General features: G+C 47.8%; 11 protein-coding genes across 11 annotated transcripts; 6 read left to right on the top strand and 5 right to left on the bottom strand.

Annotated features, from left to right (window-relative positions):
• Positions 1–721: 721 nt before the first annotated feature.
• N7446_001066 (uncharacterized protein) lies at positions 722–1,062 on the bottom strand (the record flags this gene model as incomplete). The annotated part of the gene is made up of 2 exons (XM_058509833.1): positions 722–872; positions 935–1,062. The coding sequence occupies 2 exons, from the start codon at positions 1,060–1,062 to the stop codon at positions 722–724; spliced, it is 279 nt and encodes a 92-aa protein (XP_058378812.1).
• A 380-nt stretch (positions 1,063–1,442) lies between these two features.
• Positions 1,443–3,137, bottom strand: N7446_001065 (ankyrin repeat domain-containing protein; the record flags this gene model as incomplete). The annotated part of the gene is made up of 1 exon (XM_058509832.1): positions 1,443–3,137. One exon carries the CDS (start codon positions 3,135–3,137, stop codon positions 1,443–1,445), a length of 1,695 nt encoding a protein of 564 aa, XP_058378811.1.
• Positions 3,138–6,701: 3,564 nt separating this feature from the next.
• On the bottom strand, positions 6,702–7,717 carry N7446_001064 (uncharacterized protein; the record flags this gene model as incomplete). Its single annotated transcript, XM_058509831.1, has 5 exons — positions 6,702–6,755; positions 6,812–6,947; positions 6,995–7,288; positions 7,371–7,450; positions 7,508–7,717. 5 exons carry the CDS (start codon positions 7,715–7,717, stop codon positions 6,741–6,743), a joined length of 735 nt encoding a protein of 244 aa, XP_058378810.1. The 3' UTR covers positions 6,702–6,740.
• A 2,446-nt stretch (positions 7,718–10,163) lies between these two features.
• Positions 10,164–10,506, top strand: N7446_001063 (uncharacterized protein; the record flags this gene model as incomplete). The annotated part of the gene is made up of 2 exons (XM_058509830.1): positions 10,164–10,266; positions 10,325–10,506. The coding sequence occupies 2 exons, from the start codon at positions 10,164–10,166 to the stop codon at positions 10,504–10,506; spliced, it is 285 nt and encodes a 94-aa protein (XP_058378809.1).
• A 1,943-nt stretch (positions 10,507–12,449) lies between these two features.
• On the top strand, positions 12,450–13,228 carry N7446_001062 (uncharacterized protein; the record flags this gene model as incomplete). The annotated part of the gene is made up of 2 exons (XM_058509829.1): positions 12,450–12,819; positions 12,876–13,228. The coding sequence occupies 2 exons, from the start codon at positions 12,450–12,452 to the stop codon at positions 13,226–13,228; spliced, it is 723 nt and encodes a 240-aa protein (XP_058378808.1).
• Positions 13,229–13,578: 350 nt separating this feature from the next.
• Positions 13,579–15,361, bottom strand: N7446_001061 (cytochrome P450; the record flags this gene model as incomplete). Its single annotated transcript, XM_058509828.1, has 4 exons — positions 13,579–13,707; positions 13,789–14,790; positions 14,876–15,072; positions 15,157–15,361. 4 exons carry the CDS (start codon positions 15,359–15,361, stop codon positions 13,579–13,581), a joined length of 1,533 nt encoding a protein of 510 aa, XP_058378807.1.
• A 699-nt stretch (positions 15,362–16,060) lies between these two features.
• Positions 16,061–17,666, top strand: N7446_001060 (class I SAM-dependent methyltransferase; the record flags this gene model as incomplete). The annotated part of the gene is made up of 12 exons (XM_058509827.1): positions 16,061–16,078; positions 16,128–16,186; positions 16,246–16,302; positions 16,354–16,383; positions 16,443–16,484; positions 16,555–16,630; positions 16,680–16,720; positions 16,770–16,795; positions 16,844–17,030; positions 17,101–17,165; positions 17,218–17,530; positions 17,585–17,666. The coding sequence occupies 12 exons, from the start codon at positions 16,061–16,063 to the stop codon at positions 17,664–17,666; spliced, it is 996 nt and encodes a 331-aa protein (XP_058378806.1).
• Positions 17,667–21,512: 3,846 nt separating this feature from the next.
• N7446_001059 (uncharacterized protein) lies at positions 21,513–22,460 on the top strand (the record flags this gene model as incomplete). The annotated part of the gene is made up of 1 exon (XM_058509826.1): positions 21,513–22,460. The coding sequence occupies one exon, from the start codon at positions 21,513–21,515 to the stop codon at positions 22,458–22,460; it is 948 nt and encodes a 315-aa protein (XP_058378805.1).
• Positions 22,461–22,596: 136 nt separating this feature from the next.
• N7446_001058 (uncharacterized protein) lies at positions 22,597–23,922 on the top strand (the record flags this gene model as incomplete). Its single annotated transcript, XM_058509825.1, has 1 exon — positions 22,597–23,922. One exon carries the CDS (start codon positions 22,597–22,599, stop codon positions 23,920–23,922), a length of 1,326 nt encoding a protein of 441 aa, XP_058378804.1.
• A 7-nt stretch (positions 23,923–23,929) lies between these two features.
• N7446_001057 (P-loop containing nucleoside triphosphate hydrolase protein) lies at positions 23,930–25,923 on the bottom strand (the record flags this gene model as incomplete). Its single annotated transcript, XM_058509824.1, has 3 exons — positions 23,930–25,401; positions 25,456–25,561; positions 25,654–25,923. The coding sequence occupies 3 exons, from the start codon at positions 25,921–25,923 to the stop codon at positions 23,930–23,932; spliced, it is 1,848 nt and encodes a 615-aa protein (XP_058378803.1).
• Positions 25,924–26,447: 524 nt separating this feature from the next.
• Positions 26,448–27,019, top strand: N7446_001056 (uncharacterized protein; the record flags this gene model as incomplete). Its single annotated transcript, XM_058509823.1, has 3 exons — positions 26,448–26,563; positions 26,614–26,915; positions 27,000–27,019. 3 exons carry the CDS (start codon positions 26,448–26,450, stop codon positions 27,017–27,019), a joined length of 438 nt encoding a protein of 145 aa, XP_058378802.1.
• Between the last annotated feature and the right edge of the window lie 638 nt (positions 27,020–27,657).

Genomic DNA, 27,657 nt, shown 5'->3' with positions numbered 1-27,657 from the left:
GTTAAGGCTGTTTTTCGATATCTATATATTTTGACAACCGCAACTTGAATCTGAATTAATTTCTTTTCCTATGGATCGATAAGCGTCTTATATAGCCTGTAGAGTTTTGAAGTGAATTGAAAGGCTCAATAATGGCGATACCATAAATTACGTTGTAATTAAGCTATCTCAGCTGTAAACATATGTATTTTCCATATTTTATTATAAATTTCCTCTAAACTTTGTCAAAGTGCTATATTAAGTATTTTAAATATACTCTCGATTCCAGAATCTGTCTAAGCATCTGTTGTGGGGAAATAGTATTGTAATTTATCGCCTTAACTATAGTGTTCTGCGGTGATCCATTCGCTTGTGTGATCCACTCGCATGTGAACTACGTTAATTTAACTAATGCCCTAGCTTATGTAATAGCGATGTTTGACGGCAATTTGGATGTCTAAGTTTAAAGGATGACAGAGACTGATTGAGGGTACTACAGTAATAAACGGGCAACTAATTAGTGGCAGGGAAGGGCGTGTAGATTCGGTGACATGAACAATCAGCTCCGGGGTTTGAAGTACACAGTTTTCTGTATTTACTCCTTTTACCAACTAAATAGGTATCGAGCTAAGACTCTCTACTACTTATTGCCCGTAAACTAACGGAGAAACAGGAATAGTGAACTAGACTATTAAGTAGTACTTAAGATACTATATGGTACGACAACAGTCTTTACTGGAGCTCAGTTAAGTGAAAACTTGAGCTCGACCGTGCTCGGTAGCGGGAAGCTGTTTCCAGGAGGGATGTACCAGCGCGGCCCGGGGACTGCCTTCACAGCTCGACCTTCATCCTCGGCGCTCGCTGCGGGAACTGTGGCGAGGGGTTTATCCGTGCTACACATGTATCAGTTAAATTGACTGATATGAATGGGCTCAATGGTATGCTCCGGACATACGCAGGGTCTATTGAAGTGATAGTTTGCCCGCTCGACGCGGCGGCAAAGTCATTGTTGATGAACAGGCCAGTTGGCTGTCGATAAGTTTGGTTATTCGGCGTCGGCAAATCAACGAAGAGTTGCGCCATGATTCTGATGGCCTGTATGTGTATGATCGACGATGAGAGTCACAGTCTATGGCCACTGAGATTCTGATATAGGATGATATAGGTCTTGTTTGTCCTAATCTCTGCTCTTATCTGTTGTAGAGAAACGAGAATTTGGTTCTGCGGAGCAGCATGCCCAATGTGATGCCAGATGCAGAGGCCTTGGTAAATGCGAATTGTACATCGCCCAAGGCATACGTATAGCCTGGGGCCTGTAGCACTTGTGATTAACTTTCTACTACAATGACCTGAAGCATGGCAAGGACCCTTGTTGGTGTAGCAAACATAAACTTTAATAGTTCCAAAATATGTCAGAAGTGCTACGATGGCTACCCTTATGAGAGATTCTTCCGGAACTGTAATTATGCTCCTACTGGCTGCCCTATGCCTCTGCCTCTGCCTCTGCCTCTTCCGGGGCTTGGTATGCGCTGGTCCCGTTCCTGCCACCGATTTCTCGTCTCCTCTAGTAAGTCCTGCGGAGTTTTACCCTCCGCATTTGGTTGGCTCATCAAGATAGCAGTATCCTCCCCGGCAGCCTCCTGCAGAGCACGCATCATCTCATCCTGAAGCCTGATCTTGTTCACAGTTGTCACTTGCTCATCTCTCCCATCACGGCGTACATGATCATTCAAAAACCCCCGCGCTGCCGCGTGAAAGGGCATCTCCCGGAGACTATTCCGAGCGCGGAAATCCGCCCCATGCGTAATTAAGAACTTTGCCGCCGAGACCTGCCGCAGATTCTGAGCAAAGACGTGCAATGGCGTTTTGCCGTTGTTCTCGGCATGGTTGATATTGGCACCGTGTGACAGGATTAAATTCAGGAATGTGGTCTCGATGGGTTCACCTTGATGGGAGTGGTACCCTAATAGATGTAGGACGGTACGGCCAGAGCCATCGGGGACCCGGGGGTCAGCCCTGTATTCGAGTAAAGTGCGGATAGCAAGCTGAGCGTGCTGGCTACAACCGCACATAGCGTGGGCCATAGCAGCATAGTGCAGCGGCGTGGATCCATTATTGTCAACAAGGTTGATACCAGTAGAATCATGGTTAAGAAGCAGTCGAAGGGTCTCTGTGATTCTGAGCTGCTTATCCAGGAGTCCACAGTTAAAACCTCCAGGGCCGCTGGCTGCCCAATGCAGTGGGAGTCGCCCATCACTGTCACGGGAGGAAGCTAGGTCAGGGTTGGTATTTTTCTTGTAATGTTGATGATCCAAGAGCAACTTAACAGCATCAGGATTGTAGAAGAAACTTGCTAGATGAAGCGTTGTAACATCATATGCGTGATCCTTTGTCATCCTCAACTGGAACGGTACCTTGGCATGATGCAAGTGTTGATGCCTAAGGTAGATATCGGCACCGGAGTCAATGAGCCGTTGAATTAATGGACCATTAGCCCTCGACACAGCAAGCCCAAGCACAGTATCCTGGACCTGACTTCCCCCAGGAGAGAGATCATTTGGCAAAGGGGGAACGACATCTGTCGCTGAACAGCCCCGGTCAAGAAGGAGATGAATCAACTGATGGCCCCTTGAAATCCGATCCTGAATCCACTCAGTCTCATCTTCTTCATCTGCATCTTTGGCAAGACACATCAGCGACCCTGCAGCCGCGAGGATCGGCGTATCTCCGGAGTCATCTCTCTGATGCAAATCCACCGTCCCGAGAGGTAACTGATTCTCCGGACTGTCATGGCTGTCCAAGATAAAGCGCACGACATCAACATTTGCCGCACCACATGCGTCGAGCAGCAGACAGAACTTTGGGTTAAACCTCTCGACAACGTCCGGGGCCGCAGTGTACACCTCCAAGATGATGCGAAGAGCCTCAGGACTGCCGTATGAGGCTGCATTGAACAAGGTGTCCTCCAAGTATGGTGTCCCAGGGGCGATCACAGCCTCGGGAGAGCATGAAGCGATGAATTGATGGAGTTGAACGAGGTCGTTCTGCTTGATGATGTTCACAAGGCGGTTTCTGCGCCTGGCGATTATTTGATGGGGGGATTCTGGGGGTTCCGAGGAGTCCGAGCGATCCGAGATAGGAGAACCGCTCTCTGCCATGATAATTTATTCTCCTTTTTCTCTTTTGTGTTGTTTCCTTCTTATATCAGTAGTTCGTTTGTAGGGAGAGAAAGTGTGTGTGTGTGTGTGTGTGAGAGAGAGAGAGAGAGAAAGGAGGAGATGGAAGAAAGAGAGGGAAAGAAAGAAGACAAAGAGGGGAAGAAGAGGGTTTAATGGTTAAAAGTGGCTGAACTCGAGGAAGGCCGAAGGAATTGATCCTCTTCTGTCTGGATATGAATTACGCACCCTTTACCGATCCATAAGCCCATATATCCAATGTGTGTAATCCAAAACCCTGTATTTCCCCAGACAGATCGTGCACCCCTTAGTGAATAAATGTTCAATGTAATTTGGAAGATACAAGGATATCCTGGATACTTGCTTAGCCAAGAGCCTGGCGTGCTCTTTTTCACGGTGAAGGAGCTTGATGGCGAGTGTAACGTGGGCACGACCTTTTGCGAGACTCATAGACTTGTTCATCAAAACCCGCCCAGGAAATCTCTACGTGGCCAGCGTGACAGGCGTCTCCAGACAGCGCTTGAAGCACTTCATGACTCAGGTCAATAATCGGAGCGGCATTTTAATTCCATGTTCTGCTAGTTGAAGGCCCCATGCTACAGCGCTCACAACCATCTCCGATAAAGAGAGGTAGGATGGATGGCTTCCCATTAACAGAGACAACTTCCCTCTTGCCACAGTATAGAGACAAGTTTGAATGAAGCAGAGTGTTGTTCATTGCAACCAGATAGTTAGTGACTACGTTGAGCAAGAGTCCATTCATTAGGTTGCATGAAACGTTGCTTTGGTTCACGGTAACGTATGATCAGTCTCATACATGAGGATTCTTGATATCATAGTATTCTGTAGCGAATCCCCGTCCACTGTTGATGACCGACTGCGCCGAAGCGCTGATTATGAAGAACAGATAAGCTGCTGTAGAAGGTCTGAACATCCTGCGATTGTTAAGACGTGCTGGGAGAACCCCGTGCGATGGGATTTGGGAGTGGTTCCGGATATAGGATTTACTGCTCAATGCCTTAGAACTGTCTGTTAAATCTATCTTTGAACCTCATATATTGGAGGCTACAAAGGGAATCGCAGTACGCGATGCCGACGTTATCACTTGTGCATCACCAGTCCGACCTACCGATTGCTAGATCCAGCACGACTGCATCACCTCCTAGCTTCGCCGCAAGAGTTGCTCCAAACGCAAAGGCATGGAGTGGATTAGGTGGTTTTCTCGTTATGTACTTAGTGGCTTTCAGTGCGAGTGTTATTTTCCTGTAGTGGAGTGCCTACAAACAGCTAGAATCGTTACAACCCTGCGTAGCTACGTTCATCTAGATTCTGTCTTCAAGAATTGAAGTTTGATATTAAAGAGTTCATGTACCTAGTGATCATATTTGTCAATCCTAGGATTGTCTCTAGATGTATGAATTTTCAGTTGCTTAGAGAGACATGAAAAGTCTTGTTCCCTATTTTGCCTGGGCTCATAGTAAGCGCCTAGGCCCTTACATGCCCTTAATCTCGTGTCACACAAATCCCATATCCTTCCTTTCAAACATGTCAAAGAAGCTTGTTCGAATCCAATAGCCTAGTTGTGGCTCACTACTACGCCAGACGCGGGATTCAGCACCCCGGTTAAGGTCCCAGTCACCCTTTTCGAGAACCCCACCTGATTTCTTTGCTTGATCTAGGCACAATTCGAATGCGGCCGGAGACGGAAAAATCGAAAACTCACATCCTTGAGGAGCAAGTGTGCGATGAAGTTCATCCGCTCGGATAAGTACTTTCTTAAGCCGGGCTAGCATAGCACCGTTCTCCTGGGCTGCCTCGCGCCTCGATATATAATAGTGGGATCGGTCCTAAGTACAAGCATGATTTTTTTGCAGTGACGGAAATGAGTTTGCAAAAGAGTGATAATCGTGTCATATGCACCCCATGACACGTCGAGTTCTGAAGATGTTTCGCTGTTACTGGCAGTTAGATAAAGATACGCAAGATTGCAGCGTATTATAGCAGGACTTGCACGAAATTGCTTTTCAGCGGATACAATATCCACACCGTTGATGTGCCTAAATAGTATAATGTCAGGTCGAATCAAATGCCTAGATCGATCTTCCGTGGAACTTGAAAGACTCACGTCAGTCGTAATCTATCTAAAGACCAGGAGAACCGGTCATTTCCGGATAGAGTAGGGTGTAAGGAACACGTAATTTGACTCGCAATAAGTGCCGGAGCATCATTTCCACTGTCTCTGGATTGGTCTACTAGAGCAGTCCAGGACGAGCTGTTGTCGGAGTTCTGCCCTAAGCGTTGCACATTTAGCTGGATGACCCCGGAATCGTACGGATACAAGCATTTTTTCATGTCTCTCGGATGTCGGAATTCAGGCATGATGTAGGAAAGAAGAAAAGTTGAGCAAGATCAGGCAGCGGAAACCGTCGCCTCCTGCTAGTTTGTCGCGTCGCCTCGCCCAAACTTTAAAGCGCGGTCGCGGTGGCTTACCCAAGGCAACCGTTTTACCATCAACTTGATAACTTCAGTTTCATATTTTACCACTTACACCGGAGACACACAGGATGAAGTTGACTTTGAACATAAAGGAGTTGACCCGTTGATCCGACGTTCGAATAAGCCAATTTTCTGCGGCTGAACTTAACAGTGCATATAGACAGGTTATGTCTGGCAAGTCTTGGCTTTCCCTTCCCGTTTTAGTGCTCACCCCTTGCCGCTTTTTGCTCACTGAAGTAAAACCGAGCACGCCTCTAAGTCTTACACAAACAACGAAATTGCCATTTATTTAGGTGGGATATACATGGTACAACAGGACTAGTTGGGAACCCAGAAAGATTAAGGTGCAGAATTCTTGACAGGGGGAAGAAACGGTCAATAAATGATGGTTTTATTGACTAAGAGACGGACAGGGAAGGAGAGAAGCTCCGACCCCTCGGGGACTATCTGACATACTCTCAGGGCCATCCACGGTCACGTGGCCAACCTGGTCACGGGATCTCAACAAGAATCACACCTGAGGGAGACTGTTTGAAGATCTATGAACCCGCATGAATATGAAACTCGCCCCTCCCTTCACTTGAACAGGTGCCCATCGTTACTACATAATATCAGACACGCCACGATAACGGAGAGGCAGATCTCTAAGAAAGTACGGTAGGCATTGTTAGTGGCTTTCGCCTAGTCAGATTTGCGCGGATCTACTATGGGGTCCCATGGAGTTCCACGTGCCTTTTCGTACGCATAATGCAATGTTACGTACCTAATGACTGTAATATTGGTGCGGTAGACCTGCCACCTCAGGTAGCGATCGACTCCGAGATCACTGGGTGAGCATATCCCTGGCCTTCTGAGCAGGACTTAAGCTAGCCATAAGCTACTCACTGAGCAACCTAAGCCCTCACCTTGTTGCTCAACTCCAACCAGGCCCCTTAGTTCTCATCAGATCCAAATTCAATATGGTGAGCTTATAAAAAAAACTAATTTTTCTCTCGCCCATTATGCAGCAATTTCGGTTTTTACAATATTTTAAGCTACAGAATTTTACGACGGAGGACTAGAGAGAGCAAAAGACATCTTCAACTACAATTACCACGGGTGGGTCTGAATATCATTAGATCAAGTATTACGCTACTAAGAAGCCGGAGTGAGACGCTTACCTTGCCATTCCAGCACCAGAATGTGCCACTGTCATTCTCGTTTTTCTCCCCAATGACTTTGAGCATGTCCCTCACACTTTCATCTGCCTGAATCATCCCTTCTACCTCCCAATCAAGTTCGATATTGGCCATATCACTGTATTGTTATCAGCACCACTCAAATATATAGGAATCGCGACCTACGTCTCGACTTCACCAGGATGCATAGCAAGAATGCATATCTTGTTCCGCTTTCCCTTGCATCGCGCCAGCTCGGCTGCCATATGTCTGATCATCTGATTGAGGGCTGCTTTGCTCGCCGCGTATGCTGCAAAGCCATCTTCATAGTTTCGAAAGAGCGTAGCAGACCCAGAATCGGACGAAATAAACACAACCTTGGTAGGTGGACTTTCAAGATCTAGATCAATCAATTTTCGAGCACAAATCACGGGCCCTATTGTGTTGGTGTGCAAGTGAAGAGCAAAGTCCGCATATGATCTAGGTCATAGACTTTAGTGTTAATTCTTGTAAAGGGTGATACGAAGACAACAAATACATTTCCGTTGCTCAATTCGGATACTTGAGCACACCAGCATTGAGTATAATGTGTTTTGGACTCATCCCAGTTTTACTAGCTGCTTGAACCTTGCTGACAAAGTGCTACACCAGACGTTAGATAATTATTGTCTAGACAATAGGGGCTATGACTTAACTTGCGTTAATGCTTTCTTCGCTTGTGACATCGCACTGCTCAACCACACAGCGATCTGGACTCGACCGACACAGCTCCAGAAGTTCTTGGGCTGCCGGCGGATTCCGCACTCCTGCTATAACTTTCTGTCCGCCTTCCAGAAGCTGCTTCATGAATTCTAAGCCGATGCCTCTGGAGGCACCTACTACCACCCACGTCTCTGAACGCATCGCCATGATCGAAAAAACGAAGAGGAACCCTTGAGAAGCTGGAACTGAGAGACCGGTGAGGGGAATGACTGATGAAGTCGGAGTGTGGGTTGTGGGGGTCGACAATTCCCCAGAATGACTGGCTGACCCCTCTAATAACCTAAAATTGGTAAGCGAGTGGGTCAGAGAATGCTATCGCGCCCCAACACGTCAACTTCAACTGGATCAGACCCTGCCACGGAAACCTTCGGACACGGGACTCAAGGAGCAACCAGCAAGAGGTCGCGGTAACCGAAATACAGCCAAACGCGCCTCTCATGGGGGAATTAGGGATGTGTTTACTATTTCAAATTCTGCAAACCTTACCAAGTCATACTGGAAAGTTGTTCATCGCCAAGTTTGTCTCCTTTCGACTCTTAAAGATTTCCACCACAATAATTAACCATGGTGATGTATCTATAGTTTGGCGACGATAACTCCCTTCGTAAATATTATATATTAAGAACTCTCCGCCAGACACCTAAATTAATTCTGTCGGTTCTTGGACGACAAGCATTCCTCTAGGAACTTTTCTGATCTTAGGAGGAGCATATGCCGGCCGAGATAATTCGTATTCTGCTGGCCAGCGTCCCCTTCCTGCCCCCCACCGTTAGAGGTTTGCTTGGATGACGGCCTACATTCGGACGCTCAAACCATTCGACACGAGCCTAAGGATTTGGGCCGTACAACTTCACCAGTCCTCACGCTGAGACTTTCCTCTGAAGACCTTTTGGAATTGCAAGACCTACGGAGCACCGAAGATATCGATTCTGCTACAATACCCGATAATGTTTGTCTTAGTGCTGAGCATCGATCCCTAGGTTTTGGATCGTGCGACTTAGACCCTGCCGTTATTGCTGGTCAGCACCCTCAAGCTGTCGATTCTAGAAATCACTTCCGGACTGGAGACCTCCCAGGCAATGAAGCCATCGATCCCGCAATCCTGAGCGATCATGACTGCCCTAATTCTGAGCATATCCAAGCAACGGAGAATATTACTAGTATCGCAACACATCTGGACGAATGTCCCTCGAATTGCTTTCGCTTCCCGAATCAAGACCTATCTTTCCAACGCAGACGACAAAATTCAAAGGAGACGGCGGATCATGATCGCCAGTCCTCCAAAGTAAAGAAATGTTCACGTACAGGGAAGAGACATGCAAAAGCTTGTTCCTGTCGGTCCACTAGAGGGCCTTCTCGTGGAAAGAGCGTTTCATTTCCTGCCGTTCGTGCCCAATTCTCGGCCCTTTCAGTTGAAGACCGGCTACAGTTCCTGAGGACTGGCGGATGGGAGTCAAGGGAAATGCGCATTTTCCCACAAGAGGCTTGTAACTTGAATATCATCGCTAAGTTAACTAGCACTATAGCTAATGACATAATTATCGTACTCTGCGGATTCTCGACCGCGACATCTCGATTGTAGCGCGACTGGTGTTGGGTTTGTCCCCCTAACGCAAGGTATTTTACTCGTAATATGTAGGATAGAAAAAGAGCGTCCATCCTGATAGAATCATTGACTCGGAATGTTTACATTAAGATCAAGGAGATATCGGATTTGAACTGAAATTCATATCACCAGGGGGACGACCAGTGGGTATCGATTCATACACGGTTCTTACTTGACGGGCTGCTTAAATGACGACCGTCAGTTTCTCTTCGGCTTTCTTTCCTTGAATCCCTGGTATCTTTCTTTGGGCAATGCATTCCTTCGCGGCCCCCTACGTTTAAGGGTCGAGGGGGCCGGTTCGGACCCGTTCCTTTACGGCCCCCATGATGGGTAGGGGCAATGCATTCCTTCGTGGCCCCCTATGTGTAAGGGTCGTGGGGCCCGGTCGGACCCGTTTCTTTACCGCCCCCATGATAGATGGGGCGACCAGGGTCTGTTTATCAAATCTCTTTTTTTGTTATAGAACGTACATAATTTCTGCTGGGGTTTAATATCGATCGGCCCATTCCTTAGGACTATGAAGTCCGGGGGCGAAGAATTCTGCCTAGCTTATTGGGTCATTAGTGGAGCTCTAGGGTCTCCGTCACTCCGACGATCATTTTGTATCTCCAATTTGCAGATCAATAAGGATTCTTAGACCCAACATCGATATCAAACATAGTAACATGATGTCAAAGGGGGCTAGGTGGATTGGGGCGCAGGCAAGTTTAGTGTAAACCCCCAAGTTGTATGATGCCATCCGGCATCAATATAGGCCAGAATTCACAGACATTTGCCTTTGTTTCGTATACTTCGGACCGGGGGCCTTAAATGTTGTCATTACGAGTGCCGAGGCTATCAAAAGACGCATCACTGCTTTGCGTCAGGGCATCGGAAAAAGGTATAAAGAGGGTAGTAATCCCTTCGCTGTTCTCTATCATCCAGCAGCCTCCTCATCATCCAAACCACCCGAAAGATCCAATTTTTACCCAAACCAACAATTTCAATATGAAGTTCATTCTCCCAGCCCTTACCATTTTCGCCTCTCTGGCCGTTGCAAAGAATTGTCAAGAGGGCCTTAACTACTGTTCTTTCACCCTCATGGGTAAAGGTACTTAAGAAACTTAATGCCTTAATCATTCTATTTACATCATGTTAACCTATGATAGGCGACTACCACCAGCAGATTCTAAAGGCTATCGATGAATATGGTACCGATCCCAGGACGGTTAACTATGATTACTTCCTCTACCACTGCGACGGCGGCAGCAACGGGTCTATTCACGTGGTAGACACATGTTCTAAGGGATGTCATGACGGTGGTGACAACAAGTCCGACTCGTGCCTTTAAGTGGATGTCAAGAATCATGCCTGATATTTCATGGCTCGGTTTGCTCTAGTCGATTTGATTCCTATATATAGCATGTATAGATGCTTTATAGCTAGCAATAAAAGATTAGAGTTTCAAGTTTTATATGAGGGGAGAATGTGATTGCCATTTTTGAGGTCTTTCGTCTACCACCTTTCTATAGTTCATTTTTACTAGTTCAGCAGGACATTTCTGTTGCTAGTGTATATAATTACCAAATCTCCCTATAAGTTACTATCATACAAGGGTTGTCAAATAAGAATCATCGAATCTTAGGATATCAAGCATTGCTTTCATTCATTTATAGGGACTCAAAATAGCTAGCAGGTATCTCAAACCTATAAACATTTAGGATTTTCTATCTGTAACCAAAGCTGCTATCGATACGGCCACCGCTGAGACGGCTAGTCTCTTATCGCTAACACTTTATAGACACCAGTTTAGCAAATTCTTAGCCCTCTGTGCATCGGACGCGATCTTGTCAACTTTGATATACTCCGTGATGATATAAAAATTGCCGTGCGTACCAAAACAAGCGCGAACTATGGGGTTCGAATGGCTAGTTCGGCTCGTTAACTGATTGGTCAAGGATAAATTACTCGCTCTGCCATTCGCAAGCAATACTGTGGTATTTAGTGCAATCCTCTTTTCGAGGTAGATATGGATAAAATGGTTGTCCCCTCCGAAGGCGTCTTGTTCCTGCTGCTCGAAAAGCTTTTTGATCTGGTCTATGCTGGTGAGATGCAGGGTTCTAAAAGATGAAATCAGTGAAAACAACTATTCTTCCTATATTTTCCATTTGACTTTAGCTTCTGGATTAAGAATATTCTTAGGGCGATGAAATCTTCAAGTGTTTTCTTAACGGAGGAAAGATTACTGCGAGGTAATAAGATCCCATTTATTAACTAAAGCTGCTCAATATAAATTACTGCTAGTAATGGCAAGTACGCAGTTAAAATTGACTCCGTCGCAGAGAAATACGATACAGAGGCAAATGAATGAGATTCCTGGGTATTTTCTATCCATGAATCATATTTCGTACTCTAAAGTGGTTTAACTTGTTTTGTGGTGTCCGCTGGCTGGCTCACCACAATATCGCCTAGTCGAATGTCTGCCTTGCTGCTTGGTACACCTCCACCGATACCGACCATCAGACTGAACCGGATAGAGCGGAAACTCGAGAGTAACTGTATCGCTACCGTCGCAGCTGATACATTGCCAATTGCGCCACTTGGTAAACAGGCAATAACGATGTTATGATCCCCGATATTTCCTAGAATGTACGTATTTTGATCTGTCGGCGGGCGAGGCAGACTCGGGTGTATTGCATCTAGCATTAGCTTTGCGGCTGCCATCTCTAGGGGCAAAGCGCATATCTACCCGACCGTGTAATCGGTATGGCATAGACGGTCCCTGGCTGCCATGGTGGAATATAATGGTGGGGTTTGAGCAGAATAGCCTATCTTGAGTCCATGGTAAATATGAGATAAACAAAGATGTTATGGAGCATAGGTCGTGGGAATGAATGCCAGAGTGCATGAGAGGAGGGGCGTGGTTAAAAGGGGAGGCTGCGGCATAACACTCTCACAACGAATCATTTTCTGCGGTGGTGAGGGGAATTGTTGACAGATTGACCATTCAAGGATCAACAGCAGGTACTGCTAGACCATTTACTGGCTTCCCAATAAGACGTTAGTACAAAGAATTCACGAACTTCGAATCGAATCGAATCAGCCAAAAGTTCGATTCAATTTAATTCGTGGGGAGCGGTAGTTGTGCTTTACTCAAGAGGTTGGTGCTCTGGCCCCAGATGGGGGCGAAAACCTCGCTCAGTTCTTTTCTTCTTCTCTCCGCCCCATTTTAATGAATTCAGAATTTTCATCCTCTCTAAACATCGAACGCTATATCTATTTTGCCGCATCGCGATGTCTTCAGACGAGGCTCAAGGGTATCCTGTTCGCCGAAACAACTCCTGCAGCGCGGGAGAGTCAGTGTGTGGTCGGACGTGGGGAACTTTCTATGCCTGCTGCCCCGGAAGTTCTCAATGCTTAGACTCGCATTCCACCAAGATCAATAATTTTATTTGCTGTCGTGACACTCTGAACTGCACAGGACTTCTTGCGGATACCCCGACTTGCGCGAATACAAGCTGGGATCTTTACAATTCGACGGGTTATTTCTGTTGTGAGCCCAATCATGCCGGGTTTTCTGTCCAAGGCACTGTTTCGGTCGGTTGTGTCGACCCAGGTGCCGCTCGCAATTTATCTTATAGTGCATTAAAACCTAGTTCTACCGGTCAGTGGTCACTTTATTCTCATACTGTTCCAATGGCTAATGTACGCTTTGGTCAGGTACTTCTTCCACCACTCCAACTTCCACGCCTACTAGTATCCCCACATCATCTTTAGGCGCCGGGTCTAGTACCTCAGGCCACTCATCACGAACCAATGCAGGAGCCATAGGCGGTGGTGTGGCCGGTGGCGTTGTCGGGGCAGCCGCAATTATTGCAGCTCTCTACCTTCTGATTCGCTATCGGAAACGACAACAGCCACGGCAGCAATCGCAGTCTCACGCCCTTCCTTCATCATTGCCTGGGTATGCGCTTGAGAAAGCCGCTTCCCAACCGAAAGAATTGGGTAATGGGCACATGCCAGCGGAATTATCAGATCATTCAGTCAACAAACGACATGAGCTGCCAAGCTGAATTTGCATTTCCTCGCCGGGGCCCAAAGGCCTTTTAACGGATCTTGGCTATTACTAGCCTCCTTGTGGCGATCTCAGTTGGCTGAATTGCCTCAACCTAACAGGAACACTCAGAACACGTTGTTTCCCAGCCTCGCTTTAATGTGGGTTGTGTTGGACTGCTTGTCTGTCCGTCGTATCGTGGAAAGGTATAATACAATGACTAAATCGCGAGAAGCTGTATTGCTGTTACACATCCAAAATAAGCACCACACATTAGACATCAGCTTTACAGTACCACTAAGAATGCCTGCGAAGCATGACCATGGCGGGGTGCTCATGAACATTACAGGGGAAATCCTCTCTACCCGGTCAAGGAGAATAGGGCATTCGCTCCGTCACTTGCACCCACATATTTGAAATCGCATAAAGCCCTAGGTAATTCCGCGCATCCCAGGGACGCGTGGGGCTGATAAGTGCTAGGTCGAAGTTACGCAATAGCTGTGTCCGGGTGGCGGTCAGTTAGTGTGTCATCGAGAAGAAAGAGGACTGAAGTAGACATGCGGAGCTGTTTCTACTCACCTCGAATACCGTCTTTCCGATCTCGATTTGTGCCACTGCCTTCCCTAAACACTGGAATCTGCCGTGGCCGAAAATGAGTTCGTTGGTCCGAACCATGACAGCCAGCTTGGCAGGTTCCGACTCGAGCCACCGCTCTGGTCGAAAAGCCTCTGCATCCTTGCCATAGATCTTCTCGCTTTGGTGCATAGCGCATGCGGAGTACCCGATGCAGGCGCCGCCCGGTAAGAATACGCTCTCCCCGTCGACGATAAGAGCGTCGCCATCTGGCGGGATATCACGCGGGAAGATGTTCGTAACAGGCGGGCAGACTCGTAGAGCTTCGCGAATCACTGCCTGGAGGTACGGAAGACTTCTAGCCTGGGCGGCAGTAATAAGGCCTTCGCCCTTTCTCGGAGCAAGGCCGCGGCGCGTGGCATCGTCAATTTCGTGCTGTAGCTTGAGGTAGACGCGGGGGTTCGTTATGAGGTACAGGAGAGTGCCACGGATGGCGCTAGCGGTGGTGTCAGAGCCCGCAATTATTTGCTCTAGGGCTTCAGTGCGCAGCTCGTCACCTGCTAGACCGTGGCGTATGAAGGAGGCTAACATATCGGATTTTTCGTTGGTGGAGCCCGCAGCGCGCTCTTCGACGAGGCGGAAGCATGCGGCCATCATCTTACCGAAGCCGTTGCTATCTTTGGGCGATGGTGCAATAAATCTGCCGATGAAGGGCATTTGGGTGATCCAGCTGAATCCTATCGCAAGGGCGGTATTGCCGATAGCAAGCCCCTCCTCGCTAGATTTGAGGTAGTCGTCCACGTCATGGTCGCTCTGCAACATACCGAACGCCTTGCCAAGGCCCACGCTGCTAATAACGTCGAGCGTAAAATATTGAACCTTTTTCGCTAGGTCCATGGCCATAACACGGCGGTCGGACGAGATATATTTGGACCGGATGAGGTACAGAAAATCTTGAAGTCGTTCATCTATAGACCCTTCGAGCTGGATATTCTCCCTTCCCGAATACTTTAACAATCCTGGTTAGCGGCCCACGCAGGTATGAATGGGTGGGGATAGACTCGGGGAGAGAAGTACGAGGCAGCTATCATACCCCTGGAGCCATCTGCTTCCTCCGCTGCTCGTGTTTCGTGTTATCCGTCTGACTGAAGACATTATCCCTCCGGTACTCGATTCGTGCGGCTTTGTAGTACCAATTGGAGCGTTTGTAGCCAGCCTTGTTGTTTACGTGCATCCAAACTTCGGGAGACGACGTGACCAGCACTTGAGGCGCGACACGGGCGATCGGACCTGGCTCAAGTCGGAGATGTTAGTTATAATATATGCGGCTCCCTGGATGCAAAGCATAAGAGATGTCTAGGAAATCCTTCGCACCATATTTCTTGTTGACTTCTGCGTACCACTCGTGGCAATTGCCTCGAAGCATCGCCATGCTATGAGGCCAGTTGGAAATGCCAGTCCCCGAGGGCCCCCGGAACTGCATCAACTTAGCATATGTCGTAATAATATTGAAGACATAGAGGCTTAAGAGGCAGCAGACGAGCGTCACAGCCTGACCTGATAAGTCGGCTACTGCCATAGCGGAAGAAACAACCGGGCAGAATTGGGGAGAGCGGCCTTTTGGGGAGTCCGCGGGCCCTGCTATATACTATGGCCACTATTGGACATGGGAAACGGCTGACAACTTTTGACTTCACGGAGATGGGGCTGGTTATACTAATGCAGCGGCTGCTATTCGTGGCCTTCTCCCGCGTGCGTGAGATTCCACTTTCTAGTGCCGACTAGCGTGCAGAGAGCGCAACTCCACATCCGGGCCGTCTGAGATGGAGAAAATAATAATATACGCACATATGATGGGCGTTTCTGGGCGGCGGCCTAATCACTCCATGGCCACGGGGATCTTTCAGTGGCTAGGATGGACATATTTGCTCTTGCTAGCCCCTCTTCCCGCGATTCCTGAACACACCACCACATATTCGGCAAGGCTTTAGATGCAATGACTTCTGTAAAACCATGCCAGATCGCGTTGGGTTCTGGGTCTGTTGGAAAGGTCAACACCTGGCCAATCACTAGTAGCCCCCGCGTTCCCCGTCTGGTACTTTTTTCGTTTTTCTTTGTTAGTACCTAGTGCAGTACAGGCGTGAGTTGGTCACACTCCGCCCCAACATCCCACTTTCCCCCGCCTCCATTTTTTGCCCCAGCCGTTTTCTCAAATTGCTCCGACCTCGACAGGTTTCACCCAAGTCTTTGGGAAATCATCACAACCACGACTGAAGATATGGAGAAAATCGCAGTGGTAAGTAGTGTTTCATGTTCTGATGCGGTCAATCTCATGTCTCGACTAGGACCCGGACTTCTACTCTATAGCTACTGGCTTTGGCACAGACCCGCAGGATTTTCAGTCGTGAGTGCAACCAACTACAGCATACCTACTGTCGTATTCTCACTCTAGTACGTGTTCAGAGAGACCACCTCTATTGCGTCCTCGATCGCGAGGGGACGGTTAGAAAACGGCCGAAGGTCAGTCTAATCCAGCCCAAGGTCGTTTCCTGATTCTAACCTAAGAAGTAGATACCAGGCCACAAAAGAAGATGATTACTGGTTAGTTACGAAGCATTACAAAGCATTGCTTTGTGTATACATGGAGTAACCGTGTTCAGGGGACCTTCTGACGAGCAGCAATTCGAGGCGTTTGAGATTGGGTAAATCGCATCTCATCCTCATACCTTTCATGTCTCACTAATAGAAGGTCTGTGGTTATAACGAACTCAGCCATATGGTGTTTCTTGTTCTAGATTTCAACCAGCCGAATCCTCTTTTCCGCGCCCCTATCGGCGATTCACCCAAGGTGAACTTCCCAAGGCGACAGTCACTTGAACGTCCGTTAACATCACTAGCATATTCTGGATATCGGAACTGGTCAAGGGAGTTGGGCAATGTAATCCGATGATCAAAACGTTTCAAGAAAACCATTAACGAGTCCATAGTGATGTTGCCGATCGCTATCCGTCAGGTATTAGATTTCGCGAGATGACTCCTGTTCTGGGCTGACACCGGCTAGCTACCGTCCGCGGCGTGGATATTTTCCCCCCGCCAGTGTCATGGATGCCTCCAAACTGCGTGTTCGAAGTGGATGATGTGCTCCGCGAATGGACATGGAGAGACTCGTTTGACTTTATCCATATGCGCCTAATGTATGGCGCCTTTCCACCTGAGGGATGGGACCAGTTATATAAACAGGCTTTCGAGTGAGTTTCAGTCCTTATTATTCGATCTTTTGTGTCACGAAACGCTCATATGTGTTTACTCTCGCTATAGCGCCCTCGAACCCGGTGGTTGGATCGAGCAGATGGAATTTGACGTGCGAGTCTCTAGCGATGACGGTACCCTGAAAAAAGAACACCAGCTATGGAAGTGGGGGCCTATGTTTATTAGATGCGCCGAGCGAGCTGGACGGTCGCTCAACATCCATGAAACCATGCGCGGCGCAATTGAGAAGGCCGGATTCGTGGATGTGCACGAGGAAAAAGTACAAGATCCCCTTAGGACCTTGGCCTAAGGATAAGTTACTGAAGGAGGTTGGACACCTCCAGGATGCCCACTGGAACGCTGCTCTAGAAGGTTGGGCGATGTGGCTTCTCACCCACTTTGGGGAGCCGGAGCCGTGGACGAAGGAGGAGGTACAGGTGTTCCTAGCTAAAGTGCGCATAGAGTTGAAGGACCCATACATTCATGCGTATAATCCTGCGTTCGTTTTCTTTAAAATCGTGCTGCTGAATTCTTTGATGCTAATAACGTTCAGGCACCGCGTGTGGGCAAGAAAGCCTACCTTGGATGAATTGGAAGCGAAGGAGGCAACTTTCAAGGCTGAGACATCACCGTAAAGCTCCTTTGAATCTTCATTGTAACCCAAATCTTTTGGTGCTGTTCACTACCATCTCCTGATCTTGATCAAGCTTAATTATCTAGCCAGATACCTATATAAACAAAACCTCTTGTTTCTTGAGATCCAGGCCATTTCTGGCATTGATATCGTGGTCAGTACTGCAAATTACGAGTTTCATCACTCAACCCTAGACGTCGGTTCTCTTGCCTGTTACGGCATAGTCAATGCAGTAGATCGGGGCCGATTTGTATGTATAAATAGCTAGACAGTCTCTTCAAGGGAAAAGCAGACTTAGAAACCTCCTATATCAACATTATTAACCATTTCCCGACCAGCTAGCCAATGGACGGCATTGAGCTAGTAGACACGATTGCTCAAATTTACAGCATTCGCAAAGATATATTAGAACTCATTAGTGATTGGCTGTTAGATCCCAGTCGCTGACTGTATTACCGTAGGACGCTGGTGCAAATCGGCTTTCATCTTGGGACCAGGCAACCGATATATGCGAAACTGAACCCCCTCTTCCGTTTACCGGGGCCGGACCTTTAATTCCGCGCTCCTCAGTGATGCATACAGTATAGTGATAGCACTTTAGAAGGCGGTTTTAACGTTCCGACGAGGGTTGAATATCGAAAACGGCCGTTACATTAGGCACAGTTTGTCTATTACGGAGCTGAAGCATAGATCGCTAATGTCATTGTGTGTGCTATCTGATACGTACTGTATATATTCTACGGCATTGGTTATAGAAAAAGAACAACGAATCATACCTTCTATGCCACTGATGAAGATCCAACTTGAGAGGCGCCAAGAGTTTGTCTACGTTATCGTCTAAGACGAAAAAACTTCTTGAATGCTGTTCAATTCCAGTACGTGAAGCGCCTCTCTTTCTTTTGGTCGTGGCCGTAGCCCTGCTTCTAATTGGGGCTAAAATCCTGGTAGATCAACTCTGGGTGTCAATTGTGCTGCGGCATGCCACTGCGGGAAGAGGACTCCGTCTGGGATAATGTGAGGTATGCAGTAGATTTGGAACATTTTTTGGAAAATAGAGTGCTACTTCACGCTATGGTGGTAGCCCTGAAGCTAGTGTATAATATCGCATGCGCTGACACTGACGAGGCAGATAGAGTATGGCTATATCTAGCTTATCTCTGGAGACCGGCAGAAAAGCCTAGGTCTTTAGTCGATGCTTCTCATGGGCATGCCTCCTTAAACCATCTTTATGTTCAACCAATATATTGCACTACTTGTAGTGACGGCCATCTAGATGTGTATCCCTGAAATGACGTAGATGATGTTTATGCCGAGAATAGTGTTTCATCCGACGGTCGTCCGATTCTTCTAGGTTTCCAAAACATTAGAAGCATCCTAGTGGTTTAGCGGCGGCCTAGACATGCGCTTCTGTCTTTCGTAAAGTATCTTCGCGTGGTAAAGATAGTACGGGTGTTTGTGTAGAAGCTAGTGTAGGAGGGCTGTGTGGTACAAGATTATCACGAGGAACGGGTTTCTTCGGTCGTCGTCCTCTTCGAGGCCTACCTCCTCGCACACGGCAGTATATACGAATAGCTTTGACTGCCTTATTTCGCCGCTTCTATTCCCGCTCTAAAGACAACGAAGTCGGCTATGTTATTAGCTTTTCTAAGAGAAATATCTACTCCGGGAGCATGTTTTCCCTAGCTGCTAGGCGCTCCTTGGTTCTATCGTTATAAACCGCGGTTCCGGTAGTAAGCTATCGCTGAATATCCTTAACTACTTAGCTGCTATCAAATTCTTCCCTTACACGCTTACGAAGATCGTAAAGGAGCCGACTACGTGTGTTAGTCACAATCCTCTTAAGTTGATCAAGTGGATCTAGTCCTCTACGGCTCTTTTTGCCGCTTTGTTTCAGTTTTCGAGCGAACCTATCACGTTTATAGATCGCCTCTTATAGCTCCGGCATTGCTTTAACACTTACTTTCTAGGTATCTATAAGCTCGCGAGGCCGACGAGTGTTAACCTATCTCCCTATCCGAGAGACCGCTCTTATTATCGCTAAGTTAGGTTCGAGACCTCTTATCAATGCCTATATATCCGTACCGATAGGACGCGGGAGATAGTGGTTCAAAAATGTTCGAATGCTTACGTGTTTCATGATTAAATTTTGTTATGTATCGCTCACGAGCCCTTTCTTTTCTTAGCCCTTTTTCTCGCCTTCTTATAAGAACCGAGAGCCCGGTAACTTACTACTCTGATTAAGTATTGTCCCACTACCGTACCGGTTGCAATGTGTATAAAGGTTCGGAAAACTACTTACCTAGAGCTATGGTCGAGATTAGCCAATCTCTAATAATCTATACGACGCCGCGGATTGCCACGACCTTATAGAATACATAATGATTTGCCTTCTTAGCTTTTAGTGGTAATAGTAGCTGCTGCCGGCTATCTTCTAGCCAAAGCCTCCTAAGGTCGTCCCGGGATTTTATTATAGGGGCACGGAAAGCGTCGTTATCGAAAAGAATACTAAGCAAAAACTTATGCAGGCTCAATATAAGCGACGGATCATAAATGATCTCGGGAATAATAAAAGTGTTCCTGACCAATGTTAGTGATATACACTTATAAGAAGAAATTTTTCCTATAGAAAGCGTTAATCATCCTATACCCTTATGTCACACCGATATACATTTATGAGACCATGCAGCAGTCTCTAGGTTTAGGTATGTAAGCGAGGTAGATAACCCAGTTATGCGTGTATTACAATAAAGTGTATTGTATGAAGAGACTGAACGCTGGCCCGTTTTACGGTCCAGCGAGAAATGCTTATATACAAGAACTGGCCCAGTCGAGGGCGGTGAGACCCTCGCTGGGGCACCATTTCGATCCTTTCCGATCCCTGAGGCATCAACCAATGCCTTAGGCCTAGTCAACACCCTCAGTCAGGTAGAGGTCCTGACACCTAGGCCTAGGGCTAGAGGAGTTGTTAGAGAGCGAAGGAGGACTGTCGGTCGGGGGCCATGGTGGTCGATATTTATAGAAACTTAGGGAAGTAGAACGGTTAACAGAGGAGCCGAAAATGGCTCCCCTCCGCTAGGAGAGTGACTAAGGGTGAGCGAGGACAGGGCTCCGCCGGCGGCTGCGGCACGAATAGACATCGGTCGATCAATGGGCCCAGGCACCAGGCACGGCCAACCCGAAGCGCTGGTGGCAGTAAACCGGGTTGGCCGTGGGCTTTGGCGCACGTGACGCCAAGACCGACCACGGTGAGCGAGCGGCTTAAAACGGCGTCAAAAGCGGCCGTTTCTGGCCTCCCATTCACCGTGTCATCCTGAATTGTAGTATTAAAAAAAATATTAAAATACCTAATTTTTTAAATTAATAATTATATAGTTTATTGTAAAGGATAGAATACTTTGATAAGGTAGCAGACGGCAAACGGGCTTCCAGAAATGGCCGCAAGTGCGGCCGTTTTAGGCCGTCAAGTTGCCAAATTTCACGCCACGCACTCCCATCTCCGACCACGGTCACGCAATCTCCGCTTGGCGCAGCAACAAGCCCCTTAGTTTTCTAGCGTTCCCTGAGGTTATTGCGCCTGAATCTTTGGTCTCCACACTTGGTACTCACACTGCGTTTTTCATTTAGGTCAACGCTGTGTCTCTTTTTTTGTTGAGATCACGTGACCTGGATTGTCCTGAGAGTAGTTGTTGCCTCAGTGCCTCAGGCCCTCCACTGCATCGGAACAAGCATGTTCCGTAATTACCTAATCGGGTAATTCGCCTGGGGAGGGCCTGAGCGCAATTGCACCGCTTTTGCTGTGGGTCTCAATTTCGTAATGTATTTTGAACAACAACCCCTTCATCCAACAATGTCGCAACCTTCTGACAGCCCCGTTCATACAACACCTAGGCAGTATCGCAGCCGTCTCAGTCCGGCAGAAAAGTTGGACAAGACGTTCGCATTCCTTCGTACTGAACTCAACTGGTCCCTATCCGACTTGATCAGAACCCTGTGCCAGCAAAATGACCTAAAGAACCGCCAGCGACAAACTGGGTATATGAAAGCTGCATATGGCAGGGAGGTAATTGACCTCTGCCTCGCTCATCCTCGTTCATCAGAACTGGAATTGCGCAAGATGCTACTCGACTCAGTGAATTGGGGCATGCCAGAGTATCGACGAGAAATTGTTGAGCTCGGAAAACAGACCGGCTTTGGCGAGTTCGCTGTCTCCATTGCTAGTGCTGATTCGCTACATGGACTCCTCGATACGGCTCATGAGCATGCTCCGAGATTTATTGGATTGTTGGATAGTGTAACATGCGGAACTCGGCGTGCTAGCGAGATAAGTTCGCTTTCGTCTCGGTACATAATAATCCTCGCAATCCTCTGTTATTCACAATCCAATCGACACAGCAACGTGCAGACTCTTCTTGCCATACACCTGCATGCCAATGGAGTTCGGCGACGAGTCATCGAACTGCTCGCGAAGTATGGGCTCTCTGTGAGCTATAGTACGATTCTGAGGGTAATCAAGTCTCTTTCTGGAGAAGCTATCGCTTCTGTGACTGCTGCTGGGAGGTCTCAGAATTCTGTTACTGTTTACGATAACTTTGAGCAAATGGAAGGCGTCCGGGAGCAGCGTGTTGAAGGAAACAGTACATTCCACTCAGTGACCGCCGGGGAGGTCTTTGAAGGAAGGGAAATGCCAGATGGAGGATTGAAGCAGACCATGCTTGATCGAAATGTCCGCCTGGAACCGGAAAGTGTGCTCCTAGCACCGGGCAATTCAGATGACGAAATTCAGCGCCAGGTATGATTGACTCGTATGGTAAGTATTCCCTTTTAACCTAGCGTGGTAGATTGTCCGGTTTTTCATTGCTAAAGCTGTGAAAGGGGTCTTTCCTCAAGCAATTGAAGCAATATTTTCTCCTTCGACGGCGGCATTTCCCAACATGCCAAAACTTGACGTCTTGCCCGTTGGGATCACGAAGCATTCCCCTCTTGGACCCATTTTCCATGACGAGTCGACAAATGAAGGAAACCTATCGATACTTGACAATATTTTCCGGAAGCAGTACGCTATCGACGAGGACTCAGAGCTTTATCGCACTCGGCTCTTCCTCGTATATGGTGATCAAAAAACCGTTGATCGTATTCGATCCTGCAAGCGCCTTCGGCGACGTGCCTCTCGACCTTATGACAATCTCCAGTGGGTCCTACCGGTCGCTGGCCTCTTCCACCTGAAGATGAATTATTTGTACATGATATCAACGTGCCATTACGGAGGCACTGGGGGCGATCCATCCACCTTGCATGATGCCGCTAACTTTTGGAGGCGTAAGAAAATCAGCAAAGCAAAATCGGATTTCTTCGCATTGGAAGAGCTGGTAATCCACAGCTTCGAAGCCCGAGTGGCCGCTGTGTACTGGTTACTTCTCGCGAATACCGGACTAGGGAAATCTTACGAGGATATTGATCGAATTACACGCCTACACAGCCCAGAGAATTTCCTCTCCCTAATCGAGCGCATCCGTGTGGTATATTTCCACCAGGCTACCCGCGGGGGCCAAGAGTTACAGAACCACTGCCTTTTCCTGCAGCATACACTCAACTACCTGTTGCTCAAGTACGCCATCAAATACGCAGACATTGGTCTTCTACGGAGAGCGGTCGATCGAGCCTGTGTTCTGTTCGCCGGGACCAATCAACGCAAGTATGCCAATGAGATGCTGTACTTTCAAAAGCTATTGACCACATCTGCAACTCCAGCGCTGCAACGGGCCATTCTCGCGAATAGCCTCATTAACTTGCGCGGCCATCAGGACTCGTGGTTTGAAACTGATCGGATGATGGAGTTCCATATTGGGGATATGAAGGAGATTTTTAAGGCGAAACGAGGATCCACTATCCATCTCGACTATCTCTTTGAGTATTGCTCCCTTAACTCATCGTTCTTCCGTCTACTCCGCTCCGAGATCGAGCGCATTTTTAACGTACACGTTAACCCGGAGCACACGGTGAAGTCGGCAACGTATGATCTCACTATCATGGCAGAGAGACTGGTCCGCCAAGGTTCGTTGGCATATAAAAACGATCGAACTACCAAGTTTGTTGCTCCGGATCTTGTGCGACTAGGTGTTGCCAAACTGGCTGGTGAGACAATGGAAAGGTTTAATTCAAGAGAACTCCGAGGGTATGGCATGGAGAGCGAGGAGCTCGAGGAATCCCACACAGGTGATCTACCCGTAGATTTCTTCGCGTTGGAGGACACGGGATGAATCTATCCTATCTGCCTTTTTTGCCTTTTTTGACTTGGCGTAATCGGTGGCTGACCTCGATACGGACGGAATGCCCTGTTTGCATCGAGCTGTTGAAGGGCTTGTCTCTCGTCTCTTGTTTTAGCTGCACGAGCAGCTGCAATGGCTCTGATGTCGACCCCCTTGGTAACCCCAGCTGCCCTGATGGTCTTGACGACCTCCCCTCCAAATCTCTCCAACCAAATCCACTTCCCCCAATACGGTCTCGAAGATCATTAATTGTATGGATGTGGTATCCGTCTCTTGCCAGGTTATCCAGCAAGTGCGTGGGCATTAGCGCCTCATGAGCGTCCTCATCTTGGAAGAAGCTTGCATGGAAGAGCTGCGCTGCCCTTGTCTTGCGCCACTGAATCAAGTCCGTGCGAGCCCTTAGTCTTGCCCAGTTAGGGACTTTCGATTTACGGAGCTGTTGCTCTTGCTTTCGAGGCCTAGGGAGGATGTCAACTTGACTGCAACCAGTACAGCAGGCCAGCGGTCCAGGTCGTTGGCAATCCGTCATTGACTCCCCGAAGAAATTTAGAGCGCATTTTCTAATGCAGCCACGCGTGTTTATCAACTCCCGCAGGCCAGGATCGAGTTGTGCTCTGCGCACCCTCTCCAATTTTGCTCTTCGGGATGCATCAGCTTGGTTTTCCATCGGTTCGAAGCACCAGGAGTCCACCAACCAAAGGAAGTCACCCATATATCCACTTCCTCTTGCAGCTCTCCCTGCTCTCTGAAATAGTGTGCACATTGAGGAGGGCTGTTTCCATTGTATGACGCGGCGGATATCAGGGTTGTCGATTCCCATTCCCATTGCGTCTGTGGCTAGTATGATGCGGTGGATGGCGGGACCGCCCTGGCCTCGGTCGGGACGGCAAAAATCCTCAGATATTCTGCGCTTGTCGAAGTCAGCCAACTGAGAGTGATAGGCTTGAATAGCGGCGCTTGCCAAGGCTCTCTGGCTACCCAACCTCACGAGCCATTCGATCATTTGAAACTCTGCGGCCTCGATCTGGGCGATTGAATCCATGTACACGATCGTCTTTGGGATTTGACTCATGCTGACCTGCCCTGGGGCAGTCACTGCTTCGTCTAAGAGAAAACTGAGATCATGGAAACTAGCAATGCTGTGCTCAATCCGACGAATGGATAATGAGATATCTGGTCGGTCGATCGTTGTTTTCATTACCTCGACTTCGTCCTGAAAACCCGCCAATTGTATGACATCTTGAAGCATGGTCGGGTCAAGGGTGGCAGAGGTCCCAAACCATGGCACTCTTTTATCGATACGATGTCTAAGGACGCCAATCCGAGAGTAGTGTTTTCGCCAATCGCCACCCCACTGCTGAACGACGTGCAGTTCATCGATGGCAACTAAGACTAAGCGCTGATGAAACTCCCTATGCCGTAACAGCTCCGCGAATTTATCTGAGAGAGCAATCTCAGGCCCCAAAAGAACTAGAATCCTCCCGTTAGTGGGTCGTTGTGCCACGGCAGCTGGATGCAGCTTACTGTGCGTGAATTCTCCATTCATTATCCGCTGGCGCACATGAGCGTTGTTCGATTTGCTGTTGAGAATACATGGAACACAGCCAGATATTTTCTTGATTGACGCTGCCTAGGACATGTCAGATTGCATGAACCACCTGTGATAGCTCCAACTGGGTATGGAGCATGCTAATCAATTTCAACGCTGGCTGTTCAACCCACCTGGTCCTCCTCTAGCAGGTTTAAAGGCATGATCAGAAGGGCGATTCCGCCCGTTCTAAGTGCAGGAACTGATTGGAATATCATTGACTTCCCCCAGCCAGTCCTAGCTATGAGTATGAGGTCTCTCTGATCGATGGCCAGGGTTTTAATGGCCTCTACCTGGTCGGGACGGGGTTGGAATCCGTGGAGTCGGTGCAGAAGGTCGCGTAATTTCTCAGCAGATGGAGGATCTTCAGGCATAAAAGATACTGCATTTGATTTAACAGGCATTGTTGATAGGATGGGTTAAATTTCAAGGTATAGCAATGCAATTTGGCGGAGAAACAGGACAAATTGTCTCGATGGTCGCGTCGTTTTGTTGTGAATTTAGAACCTAAACTATGCGTTTTACACGTTACGAAATTGAGACCCACAGCAAAAGCGGTGCAATTGCGCTCAGGCCCTCCCCAGGCGAATTACCCGATTAGGTAATTACGGAACATGCTTGTTCCGATGCAGTGGAGGGCCTGAGGCACTGAGGCAAGTAGTAGTTGGATAGTCCCCTCGAAGGGAAGGAGAGGAGGAGATAGTCCTCGAGGGGTCGGAGTCTCTCCTTCCCTGTCCGTCTCTCAACCAATAAACTTACGTTACTGCTTGTTTTTTCCCCCTTGTGAAGACATCTTCAATCCCATCCACACCACCGATAGATGATGAAGTGGAATATCCCACACTGGCTGTCTCTTTGTGTTGCCACACTAGCTGTTCTTAGCATCGCCAAACCCGTACAGCAAAAGCCTCTCGTCGGCGTGAACGTCATGGTCAAAGAAGACAAGGTCTTCGGCCACAACGATGCTATATACGATACCGTGCCAAAAGAAGACCAGCTATTTAGCATCGAGTTCCTTGAAATTGCCCCGACGCCTATTCTCGCGTAAGAACCCCTCCTTAATAGGGCACCCTTAATGTCCTGACATCCTAAAGCGACCGCGTCTTTTTTGTCTACCTACGTGGCGATCTATATGAATCCAAAACGAAGGGACTAGGACTCTCTGATAAGGGCCTTATTGATGCAACCCTCCCTGTGAACAGCTCTGCTGTCTACCGAGATGGTAGCTACCTAGAACCAAAGTCCCTTACAATGCCGTTAAAAACTGTTCTCATTAATGATGCAGCCCATTTCATCATTCGCGATTCCACGGGCGCTCAGGTTGACTACCTACCTAGTAGCGGCCGCGGTGATATATTGCTAGATTTCCAGATTCCTTCAATGTTTTTGAAGAGCGGTATGCGGACTTTTAAAGTCGACGCCAGGCTCGGAGATAAAGACAATTCATGTCTATTTGCCAAGTCGTTGACACAATGGTTAGACGGGGGCTTTGAGAAGTAGGTACTTGGGCTATCTTCTTGATCTCTGGGATCGTGGAGTTACTACAGAGCATGGAATTTTCGAAATTGGATGGCGATCCCTTGATGGATATTATCATCGATAAATATTGGCATCATAAATAACGCTTATATTCGACTTCGTAATCGGTTTTGCAGGCCCTCAAATCGGCAGAAATATTATCAATTGACTGCCCGGCAAGTACCTCGACCCCAAGGAAGTCATATGTTTCACAAAGAGTCTGACACTGAGGAATATCGCCTAGCAAAGAGCGGAAACATTGCCGATAGCCTGATTCCAAGCCCTTGAGAGCAATATCAAATAAAGCAATATTGCCATGAATGAAATTTGTATTTTGCGGCTGGGTAAGGCGTTGAAACCTTACAAAGGATAATAAATATGGTATCGTCGAGATGTCAACATTGTGGAGAGTATCCCCAGTTTTGAGAGTTGCTTTCTGAGAATTTGATTCAATCGCCTGAGTCGATCCCGTTTCATCACCGAGTTTCAAATAAAGATCATCCGGTAACATCCTGCTCCTTTCTCTCGTCCAAACCGCAAGGCTATCACTTCGACCGTCATGTTTAATGACAGCATTCACCTCATTCTCTCTCGCCACTCTCATGATTTCCTTGATCAAT

The sequence above is a fragment of the Penicillium canescens genome (genome assembly GCF_028828765.1).
Source record: "Penicillium canescens strain IBT 15451 chromosome Unknown utg000001l_segment0_segment0, whole genome shotgun sequence".
Taxonomy (NCBI): Eukaryota; Fungi; Ascomycota; class Eurotiomycetes; order Eurotiales; family Aspergillaceae; genus Penicillium; species Penicillium canescens.
The sequence above is the reverse complement of the archived record's forward strand: the minus strand, read 5'-3'. Positions and strand labels throughout refer to the sequence as shown.